The sequence below is a fragment of the Artemia franciscana genome, chromosome 13, assembly GCF_032884065.1.
Source record: "Artemia franciscana chromosome 13, ASM3288406v1, whole genome shotgun sequence".
Lineage (NCBI taxonomy): Eukaryota > Metazoa > Arthropoda > Branchiopoda > Anostraca > Artemiidae > Artemia > Artemia franciscana.
This window is the reverse complement of record NC_088875.1, coordinates 45,667,411-45,683,285: the sequence shown is the minus strand read 5'-3', so window position 1 is coordinate 45,683,285 and position 15,875 is coordinate 45,667,411. Positions and strand designations below refer to the sequence as shown.

Genomic DNA, 15,875 nt, shown 5'->3' with positions numbered 1-15,875 from the left:
TTCTTCACTGTTTATCGCATGTCATGTATATGTATAGGGTATGTATAGTATATGTATAGGGTGTGTAATTTCAGAACGTATTTTAGCCGCAGCATAAGCCAGTTATATATCAAAGGCTACAATCTAAATGTGCTAAGACATAATGAACAAAAATAGTGCTCTATTTGAAATTCTGGGTACCTGATCTTGGTATTCTTTGGTTTCACTACTTATCATATCAAAACAGCTGTACGAGCAAATTGTAAATTATAAGGATCGCCATGTTTATTTCTGAAGAAAAAACTTTGAAGCATAACGTAGGCCTACACATTTCTGGTATTTTTCGTTCCCCCGCCCCACTTTGAAATGAATCCTGGCTTATTTGCTTGGTTGTATGTGTGAATTCGCAACATATTTTTTGGCGTTTTTCTTTTAGACAATTTCTAGTGGATTGAACATCTTAAATTAGAAAAAAATTTCATCACACTAATAAAGATTGCCATTGGTAGTAAATAACTGAAAAAGTATTATGTTAATGCAGTAAACAAAAAATGTCGAAATTCAGCAAAAGCCAAGTTGTGGGCAGCTGGAAAATTCGTTTTCTGATGCTAAAAAAAAAACAAAAAAATAATTAACCTTTTGTATATTTGATCTAAAATTAATTCCTAACCTCGAAAAAGGTAAAAGCCCGAACTGAAAAACTGAATAGGTTTGGAAGCTACACATGTTTTTAATTTCCGTGTTTTTGAATTATTGCATTTTTTGCAAAAATAAAACATATTGGGTGAAGTAACTAGTTTGTTTTTTGTTGGTTTTTGTGTTTTTTTTATTTGTTGTTGTTTTTTCACTATGCATATCTGTCTGGGATTCCTTATATCCGTTTTAGGGTACTATAATTTTTTCTATCATGTATCTTGATTACCATAATCTTTCAAACAATTTTTATGAGATTATCTCAGTTTATATCTATAAGAAAATATAAAATAGTGACATTTTTGGAAAAAAAATTGCGAGATTAACTGGTATATGTAATTAGAGAAAAACTTTTGAAGGAAATAAGCTTCAAGTACTTGGAAACCTTGCCAATTTTGCTTACGATCCCCAAAACTATGGTTACCTTGAACTACTTGAGATTCCCAAACTTTTCATTGGCTCTTGTTACGACGGCCCACCCATCAGACGTGAGTTTGCCATTGGAGGGATCGCCAATTGTTGTGGCTGTAAGTATTTAAAAAAATATATAAAAATATATGGTAGAATTTTGTGAAGTTATTTTGTTTTTCTTTGCTATGCATAATATGAATATGCTACTACTACTATGAGGCTTAGTCTACTGATAAACCACTTGAGGCCACCTGCGTCCAATACACCTATGCTCGGTCCCCCTCCGCCCGAATTTTTTCAAAGCTTCACTCTTAACTCCCCTCCATGAACTTCCGATTTGCTTTCTCATTTCTTATGACCTCTTCACGTTCCATTTGGTTACGTTCTGCTGTTTTGGCACCAAAGGGAATTCCGAAAGCACGATTTTTTTGCAATTTCGTCCATAAACCATGCCCTAATCGCCCGAAGCTTTTTTTATAATTATAGCCCTTATTATTATAGCCCTAAAGGCCTAATCACCCGAAGCTTTTTTTATTATTATAGCACTAGGAAGTGGGATAGAACCACATTTTTCTTTTCTTTCTTTTTCTAAGAACACAATGAGTTGTTTTTCGAAGAGCTCATTGTTTGATGAATGGTTAGACAAATGAGTTCCCATTCCTCTGGAAACATCTTTAGTCAATTCCTCTGGAAAACATCTAGCATATCTTTTTAATGTGAGAACTATAATAATAGTCACACCTTTTGATAAAAGAAAACCTTGATTTATAACTTACACAGGTTTTTCCTTGATTTTAAGGTCACCCTTGTACTATGGGAACAAAAAATTAGTTTGAATTGCTTTATATATTTTACTGTATTCATCATATCAAACAGTTCGTGGTAACAAACTATAGTAAGGAGCGATCCGGCTCAATAGTAAACAAAACTTTGAAAAATGGGATTTTTATACTAATAGATACATGAAAAGAATTGGATTTTTGTGCTGATTTTAAATATATAAGTTCCATCAAATTTAGTCTTACTTATCAAAAGTTACGAGCCTGGGAAAATGTGCCTTATTTTGGAAAATAGGAAGATACACCCACTAAAAGTCATAGAACCTTAACGAAAATCACACATTCGTATTCAGCGTATCAAAGAACACTACTGTAGAATTTTCAAGCTCCTTTCTACAAAAATGTGGAATTTCGTATTTTTTGCCAGAAGACCGATCACGGGTTCGTGTTTATTTGTTGTTGTTTTTTTCTTTTCCCCAGGGGTGATCGTATTGACCCAGTGGTCCTAGAATGTTGCGAGAGGGCTCGTTCTAACGGAAATTAAAAGTTTTAGTGCCCTTTTTAAGTGGCCAAAAAAATTGGAGGGCACCTAGGCCCCCTCCCACGCTCATGTTTTCCCAAAGTCAACGGGTCAAAATTCTGAGATAGCCATTTTGTTCAGCATAGTCAAAAAACTTAATAACTATGTCTTTTGGGACGACTTACTCCCTCACAGTCCCCGGGGGAGGGGCTACAAGTTACAAACTTCGACCAGTGTTTACAAGTAGTAATGGTTATTGGAAAGTGTACAGACGTTTTCATGGAAATTTTTTCTTAGATAGGGAGGGGATTGAGGAGAGGGGGCTACGTGGGAGGATCTTTCCATGGAGGAATTTGTCATGGAATGAGAGAATTTCCATGAGGGGGGCGCAGGATTTTCTAATATTATTTAAAACTAGAAACAATGAAAAGATAAATATGTAATAAGTTTTTTCAACTGAAAGTCAGGAGCAGAATTAAAACAAAACGAACAGAAATTATTATGCATATGAGGGGTTCACCTACTCCTAAATACCTGCTCTTTACGCTAAAGTATTTTTAGTAATTTCAACTATTTATTCTACGGCCTTTGTGATTCAGAGCTCATTCTTAAGGAATTGGGACAAAATTTAAGCTTTAGAGTAAAGAGGAAGGTATTAAAGAGGGGGCAAACCCCCTCATATAGGTAATAAAAATTTACGAATATAGATGTTCGTTACGAAAGTTAATTCGGAAGTTATGTATATTTTTTTATTGATAAAACGTTCGTAAAAAATTTTTAAGTTTTAGTTGCCTTTCTAAGTAACTAAAAGATTGAAGGGCAACTAAGCCTCCTCTCCCACTACTTTTTCTCAAAATCGTCCGACCAAAACTAAGAAAAAGCCATTTAGCAAAAAAAAAAAAAATAATTCAAATTTCGTTCTAAATATTCATGTACAGAGAGCCAAAGTCAAAACATGCATTAATTAAAAAACGTTCAGAAATTAAATTAAAAAAAAACAAGTTTTTTTATAACTGAAAGTAAGGAGCGACATTAAAACTTAAAACGAACAGAAATTACTCCGTATATGAAAGGGGCTGCTCCCTCCTCAACGCCCCGCTCTTTACGCTAAAGTTTTTCACTGTTTTCAAAAGTAGATTTGAGAGAAAGAGTCAAGCTTTAGCGTAAAGAGCGGGGCTTTGAGGAGGTAACAGCCCCTTTCATATACGGAGTAATTTCTGTTCGTTTTAAGTTTTAATTTCGCTCCTTACTTTCAGTTAAAAAAAAACTTGTTTTTTTTTTAATTTAATAAATAGTTAAGGCGGGATTTTCAAGCATGGCTCTGGAGCATGGGTGCTCCAAAAAGCGGATGAAAATTTCCTAGATGTTTTCCAGAGAAATTGCCACGGATTGTTTTGGGTACCCGGCTGACTGACCGTATTTCAAACTATATGTTGTGTGAAAAATGTGGTTCAATCCCGCTTTCTAGGGCTATAATGAAAGAAAGGTTGAGATAGGCCACGTTCTGCGGATGAAGGATGACAGATTGCCGAAGATTGTCCTTTTTGACCAACCGTCTGGGGCTACACGGAAAGCAGATCGTCCTCGTCTGGGGTGGGAGGATATCATAAATAAAGATTTAAAAGAAATAGGAACTTCCTGGGAGGGTGTAAAGAGGGAGGCCTTGAATAGATTAGGTTGGAGGAGGAGCGTGCTTAGCTGTGTTGGCCTCAGGTGGCTTGGTGCTGCAGTGAGTTATTAGGAGTAGTAGTAGTTATATCTTCACTTTGATTCTTTCATAAAATTTATGCTTGGGTGGTTGACAAACTCAAAATTCTACGTTCAAGATACATTATTGGTGCTATAATCATGCCTAATTTTTGTTTTATCTACAAATTTGACTATAGTGAGGGCCGGGCAATAACCTTTTAAAGCACGTTTTTGTGCCATAATTGACCGCTATCATTGCCATGGCCTTGATAAGTTCAAAGGTCTTTTTATTATAGTAAAGCGCAAATGACTCTCTAGACTATAAGGTGTTTGAGGGACAGTAACCCAATTCTTATTTATGGTAATTTCTGTTCGTTTTAAGTTTTACTTAATTATTCTTTATATTTTCTTTTCGTTTTATACTTCATTTATTTATCAATATTATTCTTGGCTATGTTTAAGTTTGACTTGATTATCTATCTATATATATAAAAATAAGTTGTCTGTCTGTGTGTCTGTCTGTGGATCAGGTGACGTCATGTTTCTGTGTTGACTGACGTCATGAAATTAGTTGTCGTCATTTTTGCTTTGACGGTGACGTCATTCAAGATATTTAAGACATATGTTCACGTAGAAATCTATTAATGTTTAAGTTTACAATGACTGATAAACTTACCATGGCAAAAGCCGATGAAGATGCTCAAAGAGTCTATGCCAAAAAACTTGCTGCTGATAGAGAAAGTCAGAAAAGAAAGCGTGCCGAGGAATCAAAAGAACAGCAAGGAAACAGGCTTGAGGCTGATAGAGAAAGAAAGAACAGAAAGCGTGCCGAGGAATCAAAAGAACAGCAAGGAAACAGGCTTGAGGCTGATAGAGAAAGAAAGAACAGAAAGCGTGCCGAGGAATCAAAAGAACAGCAAGGAAACAGGCTTGAGGCTGATAGAGAAAAAAAGAACAGAAAGCGTGCCGAGGAACTACCAGAGCAACGCGGAAGCAGACTTGCTGCTAAAAGAGAAAGTGAAAAAAGAAGGCGTGCCGAGGAATTACAAGAACAGCAAGAAATCAGGCTTGCTGCTGATAGAGAAAGTAAGAAAAGAAAGCGTGCCGAGGAATCACAAGAACAGCAAGAAATCAGGCTTGCTGCTGATAGAGAAAGTAAGAAAAGAAAGCGTGCCGAGGAATCAGAGCAACCTGAAAGTTATCGCCTGGCATTCAGGTACAACCCAGTCGATGATTATAGCTTGAGTAGATGTGTTCAAATCGGGACAATGTCTAAAATTTGTCCCTATTGCAAGGCCTTGAAATTCAATGGTGAAACAATGGGAATGTGTTGCGCCTCAGGAAAAGTTAAACTTCCTCTATTGGCTGCACCACCAGAGCCATTGAAGACGAATGAATGCTTGCCTGAAAAATTCTAATTAATGGGCACACGTAAAAATATTAAAATTAACTACAAATATGCGTGTCCGATTGCAAAACGATGACTCTGGTCAAACATTTTCAGATCAATTGCTGACAATTGGAAACGGAAAGCTCCCAGTAAACTCAATTTCAGGACGTATACAACTACCTGCTGATTTCTGTAATTTAGTGATGTCCAAAAATGAATTGATTGAAAAAGTATTTCCGAATATTCTAAAAAATTATAAAAATAATAAATGGCTAAGTGAAAGAGCGATTCTCGCACCCAAAAATATAGACGTCCACGAAATCAACAATATTGTTTTGACCAAGATTCGAGACCAGGCAGTCCTTTACAAGTCAGTCGACACAGTTTTGGAACCAAATGAAGCGGTTAATTATCCATCTGAATTTTTAAATTCCATAGATCTTTCAGGGTTTCCACCACACGTGCTGCAACTAAAAATAGGCGTACCAATAATACTTTTAAGAAATATAAACCCACCAAAGCTTTGCAATGGCATTCGACTTGCCGTAAAAAAAAACAATGGAAAACCTAATAGAGGCCACAATCTTGACAGGGCCTTTTGAGGGTGAGGCTGTTCTTATTCCTCGCATTCCCATGATTCCAAAGGATCTGCCTTTTCAATTTAAAAGATTGCAATTTCCAATTCGATTAGCATTTGCAATCACCATTAACAAAGCTCAAGGTCAATCATTAGAAAAATGTGGTATAGGTCTTAATACTGATTGTTTTTCCCATGGACAATTGTACGTTGCATGTTCGAGGGTCGGTAAACCTGACAATCTATTTATATGCAGCGACAATTGGACAGCGAAGAATGTTGTATATTCGCAAGTTTTACGCAGTTAATTTGTATTGTATCTATCTATCTATCTATCTATATAAAAACGAGTTGTGTGTATGCATGTTTGTTTGTTTGTAAAAAGAGCGTTTGCATATGATGTCATTATTAGTACATACGGCTTTGTATATGCAGAGACAATGGGAAAGCCAAGAATGTTGTATATTCGCAATTTTTACGTAGTTTAACTCCTGCAGACGAAATGAATGCTTGCCTAAAAAATTCTAATTTATGGGCACACGTAAAAATATTAAAATTAACTACAAATATGCGTGTCCGATTGCAAAACGATGACTCTGGTCAAACAGTAGACTCAATTTCAGGACGTATACAACTACCTGCTGATTTCTGTAATTTAGTGACGTCCAAAAATGAATTGATTGAAAAAGTATTTCCGAATATTCTAAAAAATTATAAAAATAATAAATGGCTAAGTGAAAGAGCGATTCTCGCACCCAAAAATATAGACGTCCACGAAATCAACAATATTGTTTTGACCAAGATTCGAGACCAGGCAGTCCTTTACAAGTCAGTCGACACAGTTTTGGAACCAAATGAAGCGGTTAATTATCCATCTGAATTTTTAAATTCCATAGATCCTTCAGGGTTTCCACCACACGTGCTACAACTAAAAATAGGCGTACCAATAATACTTTTAAGAAATATCAACCCACCAAAGCTTTGCAATGGCACGCGACTTGCCTTAAAAAAAACAATGGAAAACCTAATAGAGGCCACAATCTTGACAGGGCCTTATGAGGGTGAGGCTGTTCTTATTCCTCGCATTCCCATGATTCCAACGGATCTGTTTTTTCAATTTAAAAGATTGCAATTCCCAATTCGATTAGTATTTGCAATCACCATTAACAAAGCTCAAGGTCAATCATTAGAAAAATGTGGTATAGATCTTAATACTGATTGTTTTTCCCATGGACAATTTTACGTTGCATGTTCGAGGGTCGGTAAACCTGATAATGTATTTATATGCAGCGACAATTGGACAGCGAAGAATGTTGTATATTCGCAAGTTTTACGCAGTTAATTTGTATTGTATCTATCTATCTATCTATCTATATAAAAACGAGTTGTGTGGATGCATGTTTGTTTGTTTGTAAAAAGAGCGTTTGCATATGACGTCATTATTAGTACATACGGCTTTGTATATGCACAGACAATGGGAAAGCCAAGAATGTTGTTTATTCGCAATTTTTACGTAGTTTGAAACACATATATAAATCTATCTATATTCACAGGTGGGACACAGGGACACAACTACAATGGCGCATAACTAATATGGCGCGTAACGACTTACGCGCGCGGGGGGGCTTGGGGAGGCGCGAAGCGCCCCACCAACTAGGTGTTGGGGTGGCGCGAAGCGCCACCCCAACAGCTAGTTCTTTATATTTTCTGTTTGTTTTATATTTCATTTATTTATCAATATTATTCTCGGCTGTGTTTAAGTTTGACTTTATTATTCATTTAGACTTTTATTTATTTTAGGTTTAATTTATTTATTCGAAGTAATTTCCGTCCGTTCTAAATTTGATTTATTATAAGGCTTTATTTCTGACAGTTTTATGCTTAAACAAGGCTCTACTTTCTTTTGATATTTTCTGAAAACTTCTTTTTGTTATTTTTTGTCCGTTTTTAATTGATCTAGTCTCAATGTTTATTAATCGTAGGATTTTTTTTTTTAGTTTTATTCTGGTTTTCTGCTCAAGAGCTGAAATGTGGCGTCGCAGTTTTAATTTTAGGTGAAATTTGAATATTAAGTCGAAACACTCGATAAACCGTACCTTTGTGCTACAGTTTTTTAGTAATATTTTAACTTTAGAACTTGGAGCGGGTGGAGATTAGGATTCTACTAATTCTTTCAATCTGATCAGCAGATAGAAGCATTTCTAAATTGGAGCTTTGACCCATGTACATACGACTATAATGTTTACTCTGTTAAAAAAAGAAGGGTTTTCTTGCCCTTTTTCAGTGAAATCTTTTTTTTGGCATGGGGCTAACCAGTCCCAAAAACTTCTTAGAAATCCAGGTACTGATCTTTTGTTATTACAGTGTTTCCTTCAGAACAACCCATAGAATAGGATGTTATCTTGTTTTTAAATGTTGTTTCATAGTCTGAATCGACTTATGAAATAGTCGGATATCCGTTAATTGGTATATCTTTGAAGATTTGTTTTAGTACCTCCCCCCGCTCATAGGAGTGCCAAGATTAAAAAGTATTTTTTCGCTTCTTCATATGAAGGAACGAAAACAAGGGATTTCTCGAAATATATGGGAGGGTCAGTTTGGATTTTTTTTTTCAGTTTTCCATGAAAAACACTAAAGGTATTTGTCAATATTTGAGTTGGTTTAATTCCCCCTCTCAATTTGCGCCACTGCCATGGGATTATTGTCACCCGTCAACAGCAGCTTAAGTTATGCTTTTCGTTGTGTAATAATTCTTATATCCTCGGTAGTATTTTAATCTCTGTTAAGAGTTTATTTTCGAAAAGGTAATGATTATTTGCTTTTAGATCCACCTTTCAAGACATTCTTCTTAGAAAATGGAGTAATGGAAGCCATTTTCTCGAATTTATCTACACCCAGAATCGGGATAACAATCAACTCTTTATGTGCCTTTATATTCCTTTTTGACGTGAATTATCCCAATTGTAAGTATCAGTTCAATTTTATTTGTTTTTCTGGCCTCATCTCTATGCTCTTGTTAAAAGTAAAATTCAGATTAAAGAATAACTAGTTTTTTATCGCTCCCTTTCTCGGCTTCCTTTTGCTAATTTTTGTTGAATATTGATTTTGTGTTTACGATATTTTGCATGTGTGTTTATTTTTATAGTTAGTGTGTTTATGTTACTATGATATTCATGCGTGTTATGTTATGTTATTGCATGTGTGTTTATGTTTATAGTTATTTAATATAGTCTGTGGGTATTTAATTTAGTCTGTGGGTATTCATTTTTGTCTTACTAAATTACGAAATGGAGTTTCTTTTGAAACTTCCAGATTTTTCCAGAAATTTTCCAGAAGTTTCCACTTTTTGGAGATGCAGCAACCTTAATTAACAAAAATAATGTTATTAACACTTTATGAGAAATGCGGTAAAGGTAATTATGGAACTATTAACGGGATTTTGGTAAGAAGCAAACTGCTTGCCCTGGTAAATCAGGCTAGAAAGACTCATTTGCCATACCCATGGGTGTAGCTATAACTGGGAGCGGAGATAAGATGATTATTACTGTTGGTTTGCATTAAGTTGTCCTTTTTTCCAATTTACTATTTTTGCAAGCAGCATAAAGGCTTAGAACAAAATTCAAAGAGAGCAAAGAAAAAGTAGAGAAAATGAAACTGCTGAAAAAAAGTAGAGAAAAGCTTTCTGATAGAAAGAAGAGAGAGAGAAAATTTATTTATGGTTAAATACCAATATTCACAAAAAAAAACATAACAAATGACGTACCACATCAAAGTCAATACAAGCTTGTTTATATTGAAAAAAGAACAAAGAAGAAGAACAAAACCGATTCTTATAAATGAATAAAAAATAAACCTTATAGGAACCTCGGTCATCCTAGTGCTTTCAGGAAGTCCATTCCAAGCCAGAAAACCCACATGCCTAAATGCAAAACCAGACCTAATAGTATTTCGTCTCTCGTGTACTAGGTCCGCGGAATTCTTGTCCCGTAAGAATGGTACGTAAAATTCGCTGACGAAACGTCACAAAAATAATTAGGTGCTAGCTTATAAAACACCAAGGTGTTCAACTTAAATCATTAAAGGAAGAATGGAGTAGTGGCTATGGGCCTTTACCGTCGAGTTCTCTGACATGCTGAATCTGAAGTTGTGATTTTCATTAAGATCTATTGACACCAAGGTATGAAAATACCGGTTTTATAATCTCTCAACGGCCTAACGTTTAAATTATTAAAATGTTGATAGCAATCCATTGTAAACATCACCGAGTAAGCGTAACGCTTTATTCTGCACAATCTGTATCTGCGTAAAATTTACAACAAAATTACTAGCCTTAAAAGAGAAACCGTATCAAACAGTTTGTGGTAACGAACTGTAAGCGAACAGCGACACGGCACAATAGTAACCGAAACTCTAGACAACGAAGTTTTGAGAAAAATAGATACTTCAAAAAGACTGAATTCAATGAAGTTCATTAAGTTTAATGTTACCCATCAAAAGTTACGAGCTTGGCCTTCTGAAAAAGAGGGAAACACCACTAAAACACTAATTGATCTTAATGAAAATCAAACCATCAGATTCAGCATATCAGAGAATTGTTTGAAGGGATTTTAAGCTCATATAAATAAAATGTAGGATTTTAAAAATGTTAAATTTTTTGTCTTTGCCAGAATAAAGATCACTGATTCACGTTTATTTGTTTGTTTGTTTTTCCCAGCAGTGATCATATAGAACCGGTGATCTTAGAAGATCGGGAGGGGGCTCGTTTGGTCGGAAATCAAAAGTTAAAGTTGTCCTTTTTAAGAAAGGACAAAAAGTTGTCCGATCAAAATTCCGAGATAACCAGTTTGTTCAGCGCAGCTTAAAGGCTTAATAATTATGCCTTTGGGGATAACATGACCCCCACATCCCCTGGGGAAAGGGCTATAATTTACGAAATTTGCCCATTGTTTACGTATATTATTTGTTGTTAGGGAGTATACTTACATCTTTTTGGGGGGTAAGGGGGATTTTCTGCTTGGGGGATTTACTACAATAAATTTTTTTTGTGGGGTGGAAAGTTTAGGCGGGGTGAGCTTTCCATGTAATATTTTTTGCAGGGGGAACTTGCCAGAATTCCTTTAAGAAATTCTTTTTGCTTGTCTTACTTTGTCTTTAACATGTAGGGTTGTTCTGGGGGAAATTTTCAGCAGGGTTGGGATTTTCTGGAAGGGCTTTCCATGGGGAAGGGGGAATTTTCCGCAGGAGCAACTTTCCACCGAGTGTGGAGGGATTTTGGGAAAAAATCTATGAGGGGGTATATTCGACACGGTTTAAAAATTGATCATAAATTAAAGTATTTCCAATGGAAATATGCCAAGGAGAATTTGTCAGGCGGAATCATTCGCAAAAAGTTTATTTGGGGGATTTTCAGTGAGGATAGAATTGTCAGAGGATATTTTATATGGGAGGAATTTTCTGTGGTGGGAGGTAATTTTCCATGGAGTGAAGCTGGATTTATCGGCTCACTAATTAAATTAAGAAAAGTTTTTTTTTTTAATTGAAGGAAGGAGCAACATTGAAAGTCAAAACGGACAAAAAAGTAATCCGTACATGTGGGGGGTTGCCCCCTTCTCAACACCTCGCTCTTTACGTTAAAATTTGACTTTTTGTCCCAGTTATTTTAGAACGACTCCTGACACACAAAGGCCGTTTAACTAGAATAAGAAGCTTTTTTAAGAGTTCTAAAATACGTTAGCGTAAAGAGCGAACTATTGAGGAGGACTTAGTTGTTCATTTTAAGCTTCAATGTTGCTCCTTACTTCCAGTTGAATAAACTTTTTTTTTTTTTTAATGTAATGATCAACAATGGAATTATATAAAACTTTCAGACCTGAATCAGGAAAAACATGTTTAGATCTGCGAAGTGGTCCCAAACCCTGTGCAACGTTTACCTAAACAATTTCACTTTGTTTTTCCAATTTGAATTACAATCAATCTCAAAATCAAGATGCTTAAGCAGCTAAATTCAATCACTTCCCCATTTCGCTACTGTCACCCTTTCAATACTTAAGTTTCCCCTCCCCCCCCCGGAAAAAAATCATAAGTTATTAAATGAAGATGATTAAACCTTAGGCATGTGTATGTTTTTATTACTTTATTAAAATTTATTATCTGACCTCTTTGAAGTCCTCGCTATGCTTCTTCGTTTGCAAAACGAAAAGTAAGATGGACGGTATTGTTCATTGCTTCAGTGATTATAATTCAGATATCTTTGCTAAAACACCACCAAACTAAGCCTTTGGGACAAACAACGTTTAGCGGTACTTTATTGGATAAAATGATTGATGATTGATTTATTGAGTTGAATGAAATTGTAATAAAGAATGGCGGTGAGTCAGTAAACAAATTTCCTTTTTTTCAAGAAAACTACTGCAAATTGCTAAACACGGTCTTCAGGATGGGGAAGGGAATAATTAAGAGGTAGTATTTTTCATTTGATTAGTATCCTAATCAATTAGATTAGGCTTTGAAAAATCAATCTGGCCCAAGTTTTTTTTTGTGTTTCTCCTTTTTGTTTCTTTTTGGTTTTGCTTGAAGGCACTTGACTGGCACTTAGTTATGCATACTCACAACGACAATTCTTAAATAGTAATATTTTTACAAAATGTGACAACAATATTTTTATCCAAAAACGCTTAATAGTAATTGACCCAATTTAATTGTACTAGTAATTAACCCAACTTAATTGTAATTTTAATTGACCTAATTTGAACGATTCTTGGAAAGTGTGCTTAAGAATATTCTCAGTGTTGATACATAAAGGCTGTGAGATTGTTTTCAATATGTATTCAATATGGATTTCAATATTGAATATTGAATACATATTGAAATATGTATTTCAATATGTAAAAGAGATTGTTTTCAATATGTATTGGACTGATTCAAAGTTTTTGAATATTGTTTTTCAATCTGGTATGATTGGTTTTTGAAAAAAAAGCTGGCTTTTTTTTAGCTTATTACTCATCTGTGGAAAATTCTTCATTTGTTTATTATGAAATTTAATAAAATTTAACTCTTTAAATTGCCAGTCTTTATTTCTAACTCCTCTTGTTCCTCTCGAAGAAAAATACGAAATGTAGATCAGTGCAACCATCAGCAATAAAAATGCAATAAAAAAATGCAATAAAATGCAAGCAATAAAAATTTACCATTAGCTTTTCACAAGCAAATGCACACCTTTCTTGAATTTGTTTTTAACCCTGTAGTACTTTTTTTGATGAATGTCATGTCTGCATCGTCTGATAGTGTTAACAACCCTTTAGTTAGATTCTGAAAGAAGTTGAATTTCGCTTCCTGGGCTGGAAACTCAAGTTGAGTGAAGAATATTGAGTCTTGTGTTATCAATTATTTGGTTCATACCGGTCGCGATTCAAAGTTGAAAGAAATCGCTTCTCTGTTCGGTGAAGCTGGCCTAAGAAGAATAAAAGATGGTCGTTATATCTTATTGATCAACTTTGAGAAAGTCTTCAATTGGTCACTGACTAACAAGGGAAATGGCAACTAATAAATTTTTCTTGATCATATAATTGATCATATAATGATCATATAATTTGATCATGAAACTTTTAGGTTGGCAGATTCCATTTCAATCTTCTCCTGCCCTTACCCTGAAACCAAATTTAAAACGTGCATAAGTCCAACTATAACAACACTAATAACAATTTACCATTAATTTTTTGCTGACGCTTCGTCAGCTAGAATTTGTGAGCCGGAATTTGAGCCGGTGATGACTAATGGGTCTCGCATTGTCAGTTATTAGGTTCGCAATTGTTTCGATTCAAAGTTGGAAAAAAATTGCTCTTTTGTTCTGTGAAGTTTATTTAAAAAGAATAATAGCTAGTTGTTTAAGCCTATTGATCAGCTTTAAGAAAATGTTCAATTGATCATGATGATTCTTTTGGGATAATTTTATTTTGGCTCTCAAGCTTTTTAAACAACTGAGTAACAAGAGAAATGATAATTAACTATTTGTTCCCAACATAAAATTTGATTGTGAAACTTTTAAATTGGCTGATTTTATTTATAACTTCTCAGTTAATCAGTATAAACATTTTTAGTTATTTCGGCCCCCCTCTCTGCCTTTCTAAACAACTAAGTAACAAGGGGACGGCACTTAACATATTGTTCTTAACATATGATTTGGTCGAGAAATTCTTCAAATGATAGATTTTATTTTAAAACTTTAGTTCCTTCTCTCAAAGAAAATTTAAACCAAATTTCATATTTGCATCAAATAATTTTGTTCACTACCATTCAGTGATTCAAAGTAGTAAAAACCATATAATTAACCAGCGCAAAGGTATGGATGTAACACTTGGTAAGGAAGGCTCACCCTGCCATGTATACGTGCCTGGACTAACTTTGCTTATAATTAGGGTAAACAAGTACTTTCTGGACAAGATTTCGTTGATATTTCAAATAAAGTGGTAAAGCAAGACAAAGAAAATTTCCATGGATCAGCTCAAATATAATATTTGAATGTTCCAGTGGCCTAGCTCAACTGTTAAAGTATCAAGAAAAGACCGTCAAGTAATTGTTTATGCTAAGCGATAAACCTTTTTTTTAGATCTCTTCGACGCTCGCCTCTGGTTCATCCGCTTATATTTAAAATATCAGGAAAAGTTCGTCTAGAAAGTTTATGCCAAGTGATAAGTCATTTTTTCAGATTTTTCTGATGCTCGGTTCATATCTATGATGGTAAAATTCAGAGAATCACCCCTTGTGCAGATCCGAAATCTTGCTGAAGCATTTGTTTCAGAGTTCTGCACAGCTGATCAAATTCAAGCTTCCCTAAGTGTTTCTCCAATTGTGGAAATTCCAGTTTTAGACTCGACATCAGGCGAATCAGTCCAGCCAAATACTACAGGGTGATTTTAATATAGCTTCTTATTTCATGTACTAGTGCATTACTATTTCATTGTGTCTTAATTTCTCTGTTTATATGTTAATTAAAATTTTGTTATCTTATTATTATATATTTATATATAATATAGTCTTATATATTTATATATTAAATAAGAAGATGTAAATTTTTATTTGAAATTTTATTTGATAAAAATTTTATTTTTATTTTTATTCGTTATATATTTTTGAGTAGTAAAAGTTTTGTCTTGTTTGAATTTTGCGGCGAAGGTGCGACTGAAGGTTTTGCTCTGAATCACTTTCATTCATAACCTCTTTTTTACTTTTTTAGATTCACGTTTGCCATTTTAGAAAATTGAAAGTCACATTGTAATACTAAAGTTAGTTGTTTGGTCATCTAGAGATCAATCAGTTCGTGGTAACGAACTGTAGTAAGGAGCGACCCGGCTCAATTGTAAACGAAACTCTAAAAAACGGAATTTCGATGCTACAAGATATATCCAAAGAATTGGATTTTTATGCTGATTTTAAATATATAAGTTTCATTAAATTTAGTCTTTGTCATCAAAAGTTACGAGCCTGAGAAAATTTGCCTTATTTTGGAAAATTGGAGAAAACACCCCCTAAAAGTTATAGGATCTTAACGAAAATCACACCATCGCATTCAGCGTATAAGAGAACTCTATAGAAAAAATTTCAAGGTCCAATCTACAAAAATGTGGAATTTCGTATTTTTTGCCAGAAGTCAAATCGAAGGTGTGTGTTTATTTGTTTGTTTGTTTTTTGTTTGTTTTTTTCCCAGGGGTCATCGTATCGACCAAGTGGTCCTAGAGTGTTGCAAGAGGGCTCATCCTAACGGAAATGAAAAGTTCTAGTGCCCTTTTTAAGTGACCAAAAAAATTGGAGGGCACCTAGGCCCCCTCCCGCGCTCATTTT

At 34.7% G+C, this 15,875-nt stretch overlaps 1 protein-coding gene across 2 annotated transcripts in view; it reads left to right on the top strand.

The window, feature by feature from the left end:
* The window catches only part of LOC136034994 (armadillo repeat-containing protein 7-like), a 39,831-nt gene extending 24,786 nt beyond the window's left edge, over positions 1-15,045 (top strand). The window contains exons 3-5 of one of the 2 annotated variants that reach the window (XM_065716562.1): positions 1,032-1,199; positions 8,864-9,001; positions 14,743-15,045. In XM_065716562.1, coding sequence (XP_065572634.1) covers positions 1,032-1,199; positions 8,864-9,001; positions 14,743-14,948 — 512 coding nt within the window. In that variant the 3' untranslated portion in view covers positions 14,949-15,045. Of the gene's footprint in view, positions 1-1,031; positions 1,200-8,863; positions 9,002-14,643 lie in introns of both variants that reach the window. The other variant, XM_065716563.1, reaches the window with a different exon arrangement.
* Positions 15,046-15,875: the final 830 nt, after the last annotated feature.